Here is a 14,492-nt window from a genome sequence, read left to right on the forward strand (position 1 = left end):
TACATATGTCGGTTCAATTAATGAATGCACAACTGAAAAATAAAGTTTCTGATTTACCACTTAAGATTTATATTGAGAAATATAACATGTTTGAATATGATAATAATGATTGGCTTTATGGCCGTTACTTTTAGAATATGCAGTAACGTGATGCCTTGAATTTGAAGTGATTACATGCATAATTAACTCTTGTTTGGGGGACAGTGAAGTTAACCTATGAACAGGCAGACACCCTTTATTTGGACCTGGCATCTCTCTGGGCTCTCCATAATGTTAGCAAAACATCTGGGAAAATAACTCCTTATAGCCCTGAGCCAGGTGAGTTTGCTAGGGGTTTCTCCAGAACAGAAGGGACCAATACTGTTGGAATGCCGCCCTACCCCTTGAAATTCCTCATCCCTCTTGAAATTCTACCTGCTACTCATTCAAAGTATAAGTCAGATAAACAATGAGTGACATTAGGATATTTAATGTATCTACAATTGTGAAAATCTTTTGGAAAGTGATTCCATTTTAGCAGCATGTAGAAATTTTGAACAAAGTATTTTTCACCAGAACAAGATTTCAGTTAGTAGAGGAGAATGTTCTGTGGACATCTTGAATTTAAGACATGCAAAGAAAAAAGTCACCAAGCCAAGTAAACACTGTTTTAAATATCTAGTCTTGGATGTATAGATAATAAAAGAGAAGAACATTTGGTTTTTTATAACTCTTCTCTTTTTCTCTTCTTTGCTCTCACAAATCTACATAGTCTCAAACATGAACAATGCTTTTTTTGGTGCACAGAGAAATGGTTGTGTATTTTGTAGTATATTTTTGCATTAAACATCAGAATCATTTTTAAAATTCAAAAGGCAGAAGGATTTTGGCAGAGTTCCAGGCACTCCATAGCCACACATTTGCAATAGTTCTACGGTCTTTTTGTAGCATTGGAAGGCTCTGCAGTGGGCATAGGTGTTCAAATGGCCCAGTAAGATGCAATACGGCGAACAGTGAGGAAAATACCAGGATTTTGTATTCTGTACGTAACACTATTATATGATGGATTTGTAGTTCTGGGTAGCTGTCATAAAACTGATTCTAATGCTACAATGTAAAACATGTTAAGTCCAAATATTTCTTCTACATACACTCTTTCAAATGTGTCTAAATACCACAAACTGGAAAGATTAGGAGTGTGAGCATAAGAATAATATCTCGTAATAAGCACAACAAGTCTGGGAGAAAAATGTAAATTAGTTTTCATCTTAACAAATAAAACAGAAAGCATGAATAGAGCTGAGCTTAAAACAGTTCCTAAAACAAAATGAGTTTTCCCCCATTTGCCTCATTTAGTATGATGCTGTATGATCTGCAAATTATTTAACCTCTATCTCAGCTTTATTACCTCCTCTACCTGGAAAATCATGATAATATAGTGACAAGTCAGGAAGACTGTTGACATATAGTAAATACTGAGTGTATCTTATTTATTACCACAATTCTTCTATTATCATTATCATGGAAGACTATAGCTTGACCTCTGAAAACAGGAAAATCACTGTCCCTTTTAATATTTATTATTGTCCTACTATCACTTTTAAATGACTGAGTAGATATGATGATGTTATTTGCTAAAATCAAGGCTTCAGTCACATAATCTACTTTATGAAGAACTGTCTTAAGAGAGAAGATACTACTGAATTGAAATGAGATTGAGTCAAGACTTGTTTTTAGCAGGGAGAAGGTGAGAGAAATATATAGAAGTCTTTTGTAAAAACAGGATCACCCACATTGGTAACCATGAACACTTGTTTTTTTTCTCTGTGGAATAAATGTAAAAATAGAGGGTCTGAATCTCAGTGACTGGGACTCACTAGTCTGTAACATATTGGAGATCAAAGAGGACTTAATCTCAGAAGAAGAATTAAAAGAAAATTGGCCAGACATGGTGGCTCACTGCTGTAATCCCAGCACTTTGGGAGACCGAGGCAGGTGGATCGCTTAAGCCCAGGAGTTTGAGACCAGCCTGGGCAATATGGTGAATCCTTGTCTCTACTAAACAACACACAATTACTAGCCAGGTGTGGTGGCACATGCCTGTAGTCCCAGCTACTCGGGAGGCTGAGGCACAAGAATTGCTTGAACCTGGGAGGTGGAGGCTGCAGTGAGCTGAGATTGTGCCACTGCAGTCCAGCCTGGGCAATAGAGTGAGACTCAGTCTTAAAAAAAAAAAAAGAGTTAAAAGAAATTAATATGACAAGAGCTAAGAAAGATCAACCCTGGATTTTCATTCATTGATTCATTCTTGAGTTGGGTATGGTCTCAGGTGCTGTTCATAAGAAGAAGAATAAAACACGGTACCTTCCTAAAGAAGTCTGTGGGAGGCAGTCATATAAACAGTCACACGCACTATAAGACAATAGCAGAATCAGGTGCAGGAGAGGTGGACCTGTGGAAAGGTGATCAACTTGGCCATGAGAGGCAAAAGGCTCCACAGAGCATCAGAGTGTGTGATTGCACCTCTCAAAAAGGCTGCACGTTATAAACTTTAAAGAATTATTTTCATCTTTTAACTTTCTGTAATGTTTTTCTTTTGAGTTACTTTCTATTTCCTATGAAATAATAATAACAACGTTAAAGGTCCTTTGAAGACCTCAAAGAGATTCCCCCCACCCCAATTCAATATGGACAAGAGGTGAGAGAAGAAGTTGCAGACAGTTTGCTGGGGAGATTCTGGAGGAGACACAGGAGTGGAAGGCTCCTGGCAGCAAAGAAAGGAAGGTGGGAGGCGAGTTCCTGGGGTGATCAGAGGAAAGGGACGAGAGGAAGAGACTGGCGCAAGCTCTGGCTGCTTCCTCATATATCTTCTTCCCTCTCAGGCCCTGGTCTTATTTCTGACATCTCTTTCCAATCCTTCTCAGACACACTCAACCATTCCCCTAGATACCTTAAAAAAGATAACATCTGGCCGTGGAGATTTGCTTAGAATTTGGTTGGTAACTGCTCACTGGGTGACCCCCCTCCCAGGAATACAGCCATTTTAAAAAAGAATGTCACAAAGAACAAAAATCTTTGGACTCAAGGAACCGTGTCTTCAGGGACAGAATGGCAAGCATGAGCACAGACCACTGGAGCCCACTGCCCGCCTCTAACATTGTACAAATCACCTGCAGATGTAGCTATGATATCTTCTGAGAGGTTGACTTGCCAATGAGCAGAGAGAAACCTTGTAACCGGGAAACTGATTACAGTTTGCAGTAAGCATCCTTGTATGAAAACTGAGTTCCAGATTTTTTTTTTTTTTTGGTGGGAGAGGGAATGCTATTCTTGGGGAATTATGGTTGTGGAAAGGTAAGTCTGGTTCTCAGAAGTACATCCCAGAAAAGGAGGCATCAATCCTCATTTCAGGTTATCACTTCCTTCACAGAGTTCAACTGCCTGGGGGTCTAGTGAATCTTAAAGTATCACCCCTCCCCCACAAAATGACAAAGTTTCTTTGAATCCAAGTTGGTATTCTTCATGAGTTTAAATCACAATACTGCCCCTCCTTTTTATTTATTTATCTTTAGCATCACTCCTTTAGAGTCTAGGTTCTTAAGGCATCTCTAATTTTTATTTTGAATTTTTTTCCCTGTTTATTTAAATGTCCATTTAGAATGCATCAAACGGAAGAAAATCCCCTAAATGTTTCTGTGATTCTGTAATAGCAACAGCATATCGTTCTTTTACTAGTATCAGGATCATTCATGTCTGCCAAAATACAGAAGTTTCTCTTAAACACTTGGACTCTGTCAGGAGACAGGTGGTAGGAAGTGGCATCAGATTTCCATGCTAGTTCTCATTTGGATAAATAGCAGTTTACTATTATAAGAAATAGAATTTGAACGTTTATTTTATTCTTAAGTTTCTCTTCTTATATTCACTTCTAAGTTACATATCCAGTTAGTTGTACTTCCTGATGGCTTACATTTCTCATCCAAAATTCCATGCCATCAGATGGAAAATGTGAGTGTCAGTAGAACTGCTTATACTCATTTGTTATGCCAAAGGAGAGAAAGCAGAAGTGTCTGCAAAGTAGGATCTCTTCATGGATATGTTCATAAATCTTTGGAGTGAAATTCATCTATGTGGATGTGTTTATAAATCTACTACAATGAGATTATTGAAAGTATACACCAGGAGGCTTCCTATCTATAAGAAGAATAGGCACCAAATAAACATTTCTTCTGAACCTTTTTGTGAATTGCTTCTTACCTTGAGATAGATGTCAAACTCAGCATTTCATCAATCTTGAAATGATTCAGCTATATTTTCTGCAGCTATTTAGAGACCATTCATAGCTCTCTATATAGAAGTAATCTAGCCAATATTTCTGAACAAAAGTGAAAAATCTAACTATATAAGCGTGAATCCTGTATTATTTCACAAAATACCCCTTCCTTATTGTTAGTTTGGAGTGGGTACAAATTACGCTTTAGCTTTGATTCTTTATGAGTTCTCTAGCAATACTCCAGGATTTAGTGGGAAATTATATTTCTCTTTTTGCAGTTTCCACTGTTACATTTCTAACAAATAAGTCCCCTGAGATCTTCAGGGGCAAATCTGAAAGCTGCCAGAGTCTGATTATGGGGCCAGGTTAGAAACGCCACTACAGAAATGCCATGGCCAGGTTCCATTCTGCTGCCTCTGCTGCCTGCCATGTGGAATCACAGTTCCCTTTTTATTTTTTTTATTGTACTTTAGGTTCTGGGGTACATGTGCAGATCATGCAGGATTGTTGCATAGGTACATACATGGCAATGTGGTTTGCTGCCTCCATTTCCCCATCACCTACATCTGGCATTTCGCTCCATGTTATCCCTCCCCGACCTTCCCACACCCCCACTGTCCCTTCCTTGGCCCCTCCCCACAACAGACACCAGTGTGTGATGCTCCCCTCCCTGTGTCCATGTGTTCTCATTGTTCAACACCTGCCTATGAGTGAGAACATGTGGTGTTTGATTTTCTCTTCTTGTGTCAGTTTGCTGAGAATGATGGTTTCCAGATTCACCCATGTCCCTACAAAGGACATGAACTCATTTTTTTTTATGTCTGCATAGTATTCCATGGTGTATATGTGCCACACTTTCCAGTCTATCGTCAATGGGCATTTGGGTTGGTTCCAGGTCTTTGCTATTGTAAACAGTGCCGCTATGAACATATGTGTGCATGTGTCTTTATAATAGAATGATTTATAATCCTTTGGGTATACACCCAGTAATGGGATTGCTGGGTCAAATGGAATTTCTATTTCTAGGTCCTTGAGGAGGCGCCACACTGTCTTCCACAATGGTTGAACTAGTTTACACTTCCACCAACAGTGTAAAAGTGTTCCTATTTCTCTACATCCTCTCCAGCATCTGTTGTTATCCAAAAGTGAGAGAAGGACATGAACAGACACTTTTCAAAAGAAGACATATATGAGGCCAGGAAACATATGAAAAAATGCTCATCATCACTGAATATTAGAGAAATACAAATAAAAACCACACTGAGATACCACCTCATGCCAGTTAGAATGGAATCACAGTTCTCTTTACCTGCCCCACCATCCAGTTACCATAGTGATTAAGCCAGAGCAGCACATCTCGTTCTGAAGTGTGCACAGCTGAAGCAAAGAATCTACCAGCCTGGACTCCTCATTGCAAAACTGTTGATCTCAACTGGAGAATTTCTCAAAATATAAACATCATGAAGACAATAACGCACACTGGAAAAACTGAGCAGGAACGATTCTGTTAACACTCTAAGTTGCAAAGTGACAGCTGGTGACTTTCGTGAGTTGCAAAATAACATTAGCCTGGCTGGAACATCTCCACTGCCGGGGTAAACACTTCTAAGCACTGGCCAGATAATGAGACTAAATAAAATCTTCTGAGAATCTTAAAATGCGATTGCTGAAAGGTCAGGTTAGTAATTTTCCTTTTTAACATTCAAAACAAGCAGTGGAAATGGAGTGGGGTGGTACTATGTCCAGGCCGGAGGCTACTGGCAAAAAGCCCTCTTGAATTGTAGGCTGAGAATGTAATTCAGGGGAGTCCACATATACGTAGGTAAGGAAACCTTTGTTAAATACTTAAGTCCCCACTCAGCTACTAACATGCTGCGAGACACTAAACAAGTGACAATTTCTTTGTGCTTCAATTCCTTCATCTGTAAAAGGAGATATTTGGACAAACAGTCTAAGATCTCAGCCAGCCCTGAAATTCTCTGATTCTAAAAGGGCAAATTATACAAAAATAAAGCTGAACTTCAGTTGTGGTCTGTGGACAGCATCCCATTATTATCTTATGACTGAAACACTTAAAGTGACCAGTCCATTTAACACAAGTCATTGTTACTTTGACTGGGATAGTCAAGAAACCCTGTTCAATTTTTCTCTTGTTTGCTCTAGGGCCTTGTTAGGACACCTCAGAAACACTGTTTTAAACAATTTGCAAAGAAGAGAGTTAACATCCTCCCACTTCACGCTTCATTAAATCGCTCCACAGGCAACCCTCTCAAGCATCCACAGCTTCCAGGAAGCATGGGATGAGTTAACTAAAGGTCAGCACATAAAATACAATCGTCCTCAAGTTCCTCTGGCACCATTGTACTCTCTAGTCTTTACAGCATTTAAAATTTATATTAAACACATGGAGGCTTTACTGACATATGCATCCGATGTAAGAGAAAAGAGAGTTTAAAAAAAGTGATGGAAAATTATTTGGGAAAACAACCAAGTAAGAGAGGAACTGGAAACCTAACATGTAGAGAGGAACAGACATTCAGAGGGTGCTTACGGATCAAAGGCTGCAAGCAGGAAGTTAAGGAGGAGGCTGATGGACTGCTCTACGTGGATTTGGTGAGTGGTTGGCATCCGTTTGTTGAGCTGGTAAAAAATGGTGGAGAGTACAGCCTCTAAGCGGGCCACGTTGAGCTCAATGTTTGGGTCCAGGTTGTTCAGAGCATTTTCCCGCAATGCTTCTATGACATTCCATATATCCACCAGGTGCACTACGATTAAAGCAGAGTCAATACATCAGCCCAAAGTACATGGAAGACAAATACACTACTTCACACGTCCCTCTGCCCTGTTTTTTTCTAGGTATCTCACATGTGTGCAGCTGTTGTAGGGGGTCAACATAAGTAAATGAACATAGACTGTGCATTATCTCTAAGGCTTGATGTGCATTATATAATAGCAAGCAAATGATTTGCTGACTACCACAATAGATAGTTATTTTCAATCTTCACCATCATCCTTGAAGTACAGCTATTATCCCCATGTTACATGTAAGATAACTGAGGATCTGGAAACTGAACTGACAAATTCAAAAGTAGAAGAGAAGTCAGTGGCAGAACTGGTATTCAGATCCAAGTCTATCAGTTTAAAAGTTATTTCCCCACTGCACACTGTACCCCTCAAAAAGAAAAGGCCAGCACTTAAATTCTAGTGTTTGAAAGGATGTCCAAATTCCGTTTGAGATTTAAAATGTTTTCATTTATTTATGTGTTTTTTGGTAGTATGCAGTTGGAAATAAGAAAAAAAAAAAGAAAGTTAACATAGGCAAGAAGACAAGGTAAAAAGGAAAGGTTATCTATACAATGCAGCAGCAGCAGAACTAAGTCATGTATCACGGAACTAAGCTGGTCAAGATCAAGCAGTTTCCCGGCTGCGTTATACCAGCTGATTTAAGTCATGGTTACTTTCATTAGGATAGTCAAGAAAACTGTTTCTATGTTCTTCCCTATTTGCCCTGAAGTATTGTTATGAGATCCCAGAAACCATGACCATGATCAAGATAAAGAACATGTCATCACCCTCAAAATCTTTCTCATTCTCTTCTGTAATCCACCCTCATTCCCTGTTCCAGGCAACCATTGATCTGCTTTCTGTCACAATTTTCAGTTCTTAATAATGGTAATTATATAGTAAACACTCTTTTTTGGGTCTGGATTCTTTTACTTAGTGTTAACTATTTTGAAATTCATACATATATTGCTGAATATATCAATACTTGGTTCTTTTTTATTGCTGAGTAGTATTCCATTATGTGGATATATCACAATTTGGTTATCAACTCACTTGTTGATGAACATTTGGGGTGTTTTTCAGCTTTTGTTTATGAATAAAGTTGCCATGAACAATCACATACAAGTCTCTATATAGGTATATGGCTTCCATTTCTCTCAGATAATGAGAGATTCAAAGTATTAAAATCATTAAAAATAGAGACGGGTGGATCACGAGGTCAAGAGATCGAGACCGTTCTGGTCAACATGGTGAAACCCCGTCTCTACTAATACAAAAAATTAGCTGGGCATGGTGGCGCGTGCCTGTAATCCCAGCTACTCAGGAGGCTGAGGCAGGAGAATTGCCTGAACTCAGGAGGCGGAGGTTGCGGTGAGCCGTGATCGCGCCATTGCACTCCAGCCTGGGTAACGAGCGAAACTCCGCCTCAAAAAAAAAAAATAAATAAAAAATAAAATCATTAAAAATATTAAGTAAATACTTAGAAATGAAAAGACTGGGTTTCACGGTAGGTGAATGTTTAATTTTTACAGAAAGTTCCAAAGTATTTTCCGAAGTAGTTGAACCGTTTTACATTCCCATCAACAGTGTATGGGAGTTCCCGTTCCTCCACATCTTCCCCATTTAAGGTTGACTTTTCATTATGCTTTTGCATTTGCAAGTAATTATTTTGTTTATTCTCAATGAAATATAACAATTTGTTTTAGTTCTTGAGAAATATGTGCTGTGTATGTACTCTTTCACTAACAGCTCCCTGTTTTTTGTCTTCCACCTCATTGCTCACTCCTGGCTCTATATCTAATAAGCAAAACTAGCATCAGCTTCTACTAGGAATGCCTAGCATTGAGCTATGTGACTGTTTTCTTGGCTTCTCTCTTTACTTTCGTTTTTCAGAACAGATCTATGGTTTCTTACTTTTGGTATAGGAGAACACTATCACCAATTTCTTCCATTATAATAACAAATGAGCCAGCTAGCCAACAGTCTTTTGAAGTCAGATCCTTTTCCCAAGCTAAGTTTAACTGCAGGATCTCTAACCACAGGACCCTAACGGAGACAGCAACCTGTGCAGACATTCTTATTTTCAAATTAAGCATAAAGAAAAATGAAAACCTAAAGTATGGCTCTCATAACTAACTTTATGTGCATGTTGAGATCTAAGAGATGAGTGGGTTTTGCAAATCCCCAAACTAAAAAAATAAAACAGGTTACATAGAACCTTTATTGTATCCTTCACTTGGATGTTTGCTGTTACTTTTAACAATTACTCAAAATAATGTTTTATGTTATGAAGGGAAGATACCTGTGTTCAAGGAGCACTGGATTTGGATCAAAGACCTAGGCTGCAAATCTAGCACTTCTATAACAAGTGTATGACCTCTTATCCTCTAAGGCTTAGCGTCTCACTTACTTCATCTATAAAATGGGGCTGGTATTCCTAAAATGCAAAAATGCATAGAGTAAAAAGTGGTAGTTCCTGGTATGTAGCAGACAATGCATTATAGATGAACAAGAATAGACTAATGTGAGTCATGTCGAAAGAAAAATATATTGTGATGTATCTCTGATTTGGAGCAGATGAATACAAATCACATACCAACTAAAATACTTAAATATTTATTAGTTTTGGAAAAACTCAGATACAAGTGATTTCAAATTTGCAACCTTCTCTGTATGTCAAGAATTAATCAACAAGGAAATTATTTGTATTTCTTGGTGTTACTTATCTAACTCTTCAATCTAGCAAGCAAAACTCTTCCAGGGAAATGGAATTTAAAAACAAAATTTATTTATTTATTTATTTAAATTCTAGTGGGGAAGATATGGGATTTCTCTAATTATTCCCTATAGATTTGATCTGTGAATCTTCTGGATCTGGTCCTCAGGATGTGTCTGGGTGCAGGATACAAAGAGAACAATGCTGATGATATCCAGCCTGCCGTCCTGCTTGTTCCCTGTGACCTATTCTCACCTAATTCCTGGTTGTGGATCATGTGGAACAGGCATCTGGAGAGAGGAGCATGGACTGTGAGTGTCAAGAAAGCTAAATGGCTACTGGCAGAGGGAGGAAATCTGGATGTTTTCTCTCTCTCGATGAGCCATTATAAGGGATAGAGAACCTTTTAGAATTCCCAGGGGTGGAATTATCCAGGCCCATAGGAGTGACTGCAGGAGCGTCCCACATAAGAGTTCCTTAGGTACTGCAGTTTCAGCGTGAGCAGCCCACACTCATCTCTCCCCTTGGCTGCTCTGGGATTCCCTTCTTTGGTGAATGCCACAACCCCTCCCGCTCCCTATTCTCTCTCCAGGGAGATTTAATTCCTGGGTTCCACCAATGACCAAGTCCTATGGACTGCATATCTCCTAAACATCACTGTAATCCCACCATTTCCATGAACCTTTATTGCCACCACCCAGTTTTGTTACCCAATGCTATTCACACTTGCTGGTTGGCCGAGTCAGTTCTTGTTTCATCCTTTCTGTACTTCCTTCCTACTCACTGCAGCCAGAGTGTGATTTCTAAACTGTAAATTTGACATGTCACTTGTATGCTGCTTACAGTCCTTTAATAACTTCCCATTAATTTGAAATCTAAACAAGGCTTTCAGTACTTTCTCTTACTTTTCTTTTTTCATCTAGCCCCTGCATACTTCTCATCTACTATACCTTGGTGTCAACATCACTTCCTCAAGAAGGTCTTTCTGGGCTGGGTCAGAAACCCTGTCTCCAGGTTTTATATCCCTCGTATGTGCCACCTTAGAGCTCTGTCCTTCCCATCACAGCATGTAGTGGGCACTCTTGGGTGGACTAACAGGTTGTCTGTTTCCCATTCTGTGTTGCATGTGGCACAGAACGAGACTGTATCTATTGTGATAACGGTTCACATCCCCAGTGCCCATCACAGTGCCTTATGCATCATAGGAACTTGGTAAATATCTTTTGACTAAATGAGAGAATGACAAAGAAATGACTCAACAGTCAAACAGGGTTTTCTAAGGATGCATTTGCTTTCCAAGAAAGCAATAAGGCATAGTCCTGAAGAATCACAGACATTGTTTTGAATCCTAGGAATACTGTCAGTCAAATTACTTAACTCCTCTGAATCTTCATGTTAGAAAAATGGAACTCAAAATAGCATCTACTTTCAGATGATTACTATGATAATTGAATAATATAATGCCTGTAAAATGCTTGGAATATGGCATGTAGTGTAGGAGATAATAATTGTTTATTATAAACAAATATATAGAAATCATATGAAAGTTATTAAACATAAATATTCTCCATTTATGTGCCTACACATTCAAGGCCCTAATATAAGGAAACATAAAGAAAAATATTTTATGAAAAATAATATAATTCTGGCTAACTGTGAGAACAGATTATTAAAAACGATTTAAGTAAAGCTAGTTTTCATAATTATGCGCAAACACTGTGGTAGATTCTGGGGACTCAATACAAACAATACGAGTGTGGTTCTTGCCTATGTGAGCTAACAGTCTGGTGGAAATACAGACATGACTCACATAACCACACAAGTGGATGGTCAGAAATGGTGACACTCTGTGACATACAGCATGCTAGGTATAAAATGGGATTATGATACGGTCATGATGGGGCCAGCAGAACAAGATAAGGTTGCAGGAGCACGATAACTACAATGAGGATTTGGCTGTTTATGCTGAGTATGAAGACATGGGTTTTAAGCAGGAGAGCAACAGGATCAGGAATGCAGCTTAAAAATGTCATTTCTGACTTTAAGGAAAGAAAGGAGATGGACAGGCACACAGTGGGAAGTAGTTGGAGCATATGAACATGTTTTAGTTCAAATAAGAGCTGGCGGTATTTTTGCATATAAGGTGGTATTATGCAGAAAAAACTGTAGTCATGCACATTGTACCCCTAATTTCCAGGGGTGGCACAGTGGAAAGAATTAAGATTTTACAGCCACAAAGATTAAGGTTTCATTCTTGGCTCCAGAAATAACTGTAAAACTGGGAAAATTTTATTAATAAAAATAAAATGTAATAATATTTTGTTTATACATTGTACTATTCCTTTTTTATAAATGAGGAAATGAATGCCGTCCAGAAGAAGTTATAGTGAGATTAAAAGGGAACATGTACTTACATAATAGGTGCTCAACAAATGAGCTATTTGTATTAAAATAAATAAATACACTCTGACCTAAGCCATACTAATCTATTATCAAGTTTTAAGACCTGTGTGTCAAAAACTAAGTTTTAGCCAAGTATCCTGATTTCAATAAATTAATCAACCCATAATCTTGATGACATATTATGTGGGTGAAGTAAAAAAAAAAATCACAAAGTGCATTCCAGCCACAAAAGCAGACACTTATTCAGTTTAGTTGTCATAAATTTTGAGTTAGTGGAGTTTAAATTGATTTTACCATATTGGATTATTAGAAACGCAGTGAGGAGGCTATCTTTCCTAAAGGTTTCCTGGAAACTTTATTTCACTGACAACTACCTTGGGAGGTGTAATCATAGCGTAGAAGATGCAGGAACCAGGACAGTGACTGGGTTCCCCTACTGACTGTCCCTATGACCTTGGGCAAGTCACTTAACTTCCTTATGTTTCAGTTTCCTCGCCTGTATAAAATGAGGACAACACTGTTTTCTCCACTACAGGGTTGTTTGGGGGGATCAAATGAGATAATTCACATAAAGCACTTCACATAGTGCTTAAAACAAGCATTCAATATATATTAGTTATTGTTGAGAAATTTAAGTATCACAAGCCTTTTGTTTATTTAAATAGGAACATTAAGAAATATTGAGGTGAGATTCATTAGGAAGTTATTAAGAAGTCTGTTTTAAAAGTCTGACAGTTGTATAAATACGTTGCTTACTGTTGTGCTAGTTAAATCATTTTAATGACATTTAGATTGTGCAATAATGATTATGCACCACTAGATGGCACTGCGCATATTTTACTAAATAGCTATCAGTCATCCATAATAGAGCACCTGCTACTAAGCACAGGCGATAGGAGTTCCCTCATCTATACAATTGCGTATATTTTATATTAATATATTAGGAAAGGCAACAGTTTGCATAATGAAATTCCTTAGTTAACAATAACATATCGGGAATAGACAAAATGCATTCTTAAGCTAATATTTAGTTCTTCATGGAATCTTAAAAGTAACAATATTGGTGTTGATTTCAGGCATTATTAATACTTGAGAGTTTGTCTTTATATACATAAATAAAAATAGACAAAGCTTCAATGGTTTTCTATAAATCCAGGCAGTCACAGGTAGAAAAGGGCTAAGTTAGGGTGTTGGGGAAGAGTTGTAGGTGGGTAGAGTTTTTTGATCTCAAGAGATATTTTTAATCTGTTTTCTGACATCTTGTGCTATTTTTTTTTTGAGACGAAGTCTCACTTTGTCTCCTAGGTTGGAGTGCAGTGGCACAATCTCGGCTCACTGCAATCTCTTCCTCCTGGGTTCAAGAAATTCTCCTGCCTCAGCCTCCGGAGTAGCTGGGATTACAGGCACACACAACCACACCCAGCTAATTTTTGTATTTTAAGTAGAGATGGGGTTTCACCATGTTGACCAGAATGGTCTCGATCTCCTGACCTTGTGATCCAACTGCCTCGGCCTCCCACAGTGCTGGGATTACAGGCATGAGCCACAGCACCTGGCCCATCTTGTGCTATTTTAATGGGAGATGGAGTCCTTCATTTACAGAGATGACTTCAATTCAAGCATCCCTGGGAAAAGTGCTAAAATGACAAACACAGTTATACCTAGATAGAAATAGCTGATGTTATAAACTTTGTTAGAAATAGTAGAATCATATAAGTAGGATAAAATGTGGGGGAGAGAAATATCAAAAAGACAACTTCGGATTTAGTCTACTTTATGATTTAGTCCAGGGCCAGCCTTTCTTGGACCCCTGAGGCTGCATCCATATCTCAGATTCTAAGCATGATATTCTTTTTCTAAGGCATTTAGTGATCTCAAAATTCTCCAACCCAGCCTCTACCACCTCCTGATTCCAAAATATAAGAAAATGGAAAAAAGTTTTGACAAAACTCTCCAGGTGATTCTGAAAACCACTGATTTATAAACTTTTAGAAGGTTTTCAAAGGGCTTGCAGCTGGGAAAGGTCAGTAGACAATTATCTTCTAGTGACTTAGCTTTAGTTATTATGGAATAGTGATTCTCAACTGTGGCTGTACACTGGAATTACCTAAAAGGTTGTAAAATGGGTTCCTGGTGGTACTTCTGGTCCAACATCACACTTGTAGCAACAAAGCACAGGTTTTTTTTTTTAGAAATGCTGCATCTTAGGCTCCCACCCAGACCTAGAGTATCATAATCTGCATTTTAACAACATGTCTAGGCAGTTTGTATTCACATTAAAGTATAAGAAGCACTTCTTGAAGTCAGTAGTTCTCAGTCCTTTGGCATCAAGACAGC

The 14,492-nt window shown here is 38.4% G+C and overlaps 1 protein-coding gene across 46 annotated transcripts in view; it reads right to left on the reverse strand.

Moving 5' to 3' along the window:
- DTNA (dystrobrevin alpha) overlaps positions 1-14,492 on the reverse strand; it is a 381,211-nt gene that overhangs the window by 88,945 nt on the left and 277,774 nt on the right. For all 46 annotated transcript variants that reach the window (XM_012447220.3, XM_064379277.1, XM_064379287.1 and 43 more), the window contains one exon: positions 6,804-7,017. In XM_012447220.3, the coding sequence (XP_012302643.1) occupies positions 6,804-7,017 (214 nt within the window). The remainder of the gene's footprint in view (positions 1-6,803; positions 7,018-14,492) is intronic.

Source organism: Aotus nancymaae, unplaced genomic scaffold, assembly GCF_030222135.1.
Source record: "Aotus nancymaae isolate 86718 unplaced genomic scaffold, 86718_ANA_hifiasm-v0.15.2.pri h1tg000020l, whole genome shotgun sequence".
NCBI classification, from domain to species: domain Eukaryota; kingdom Metazoa; phylum Chordata; class Mammalia; order Primates; family Aotidae; genus Aotus; species Aotus nancymaae.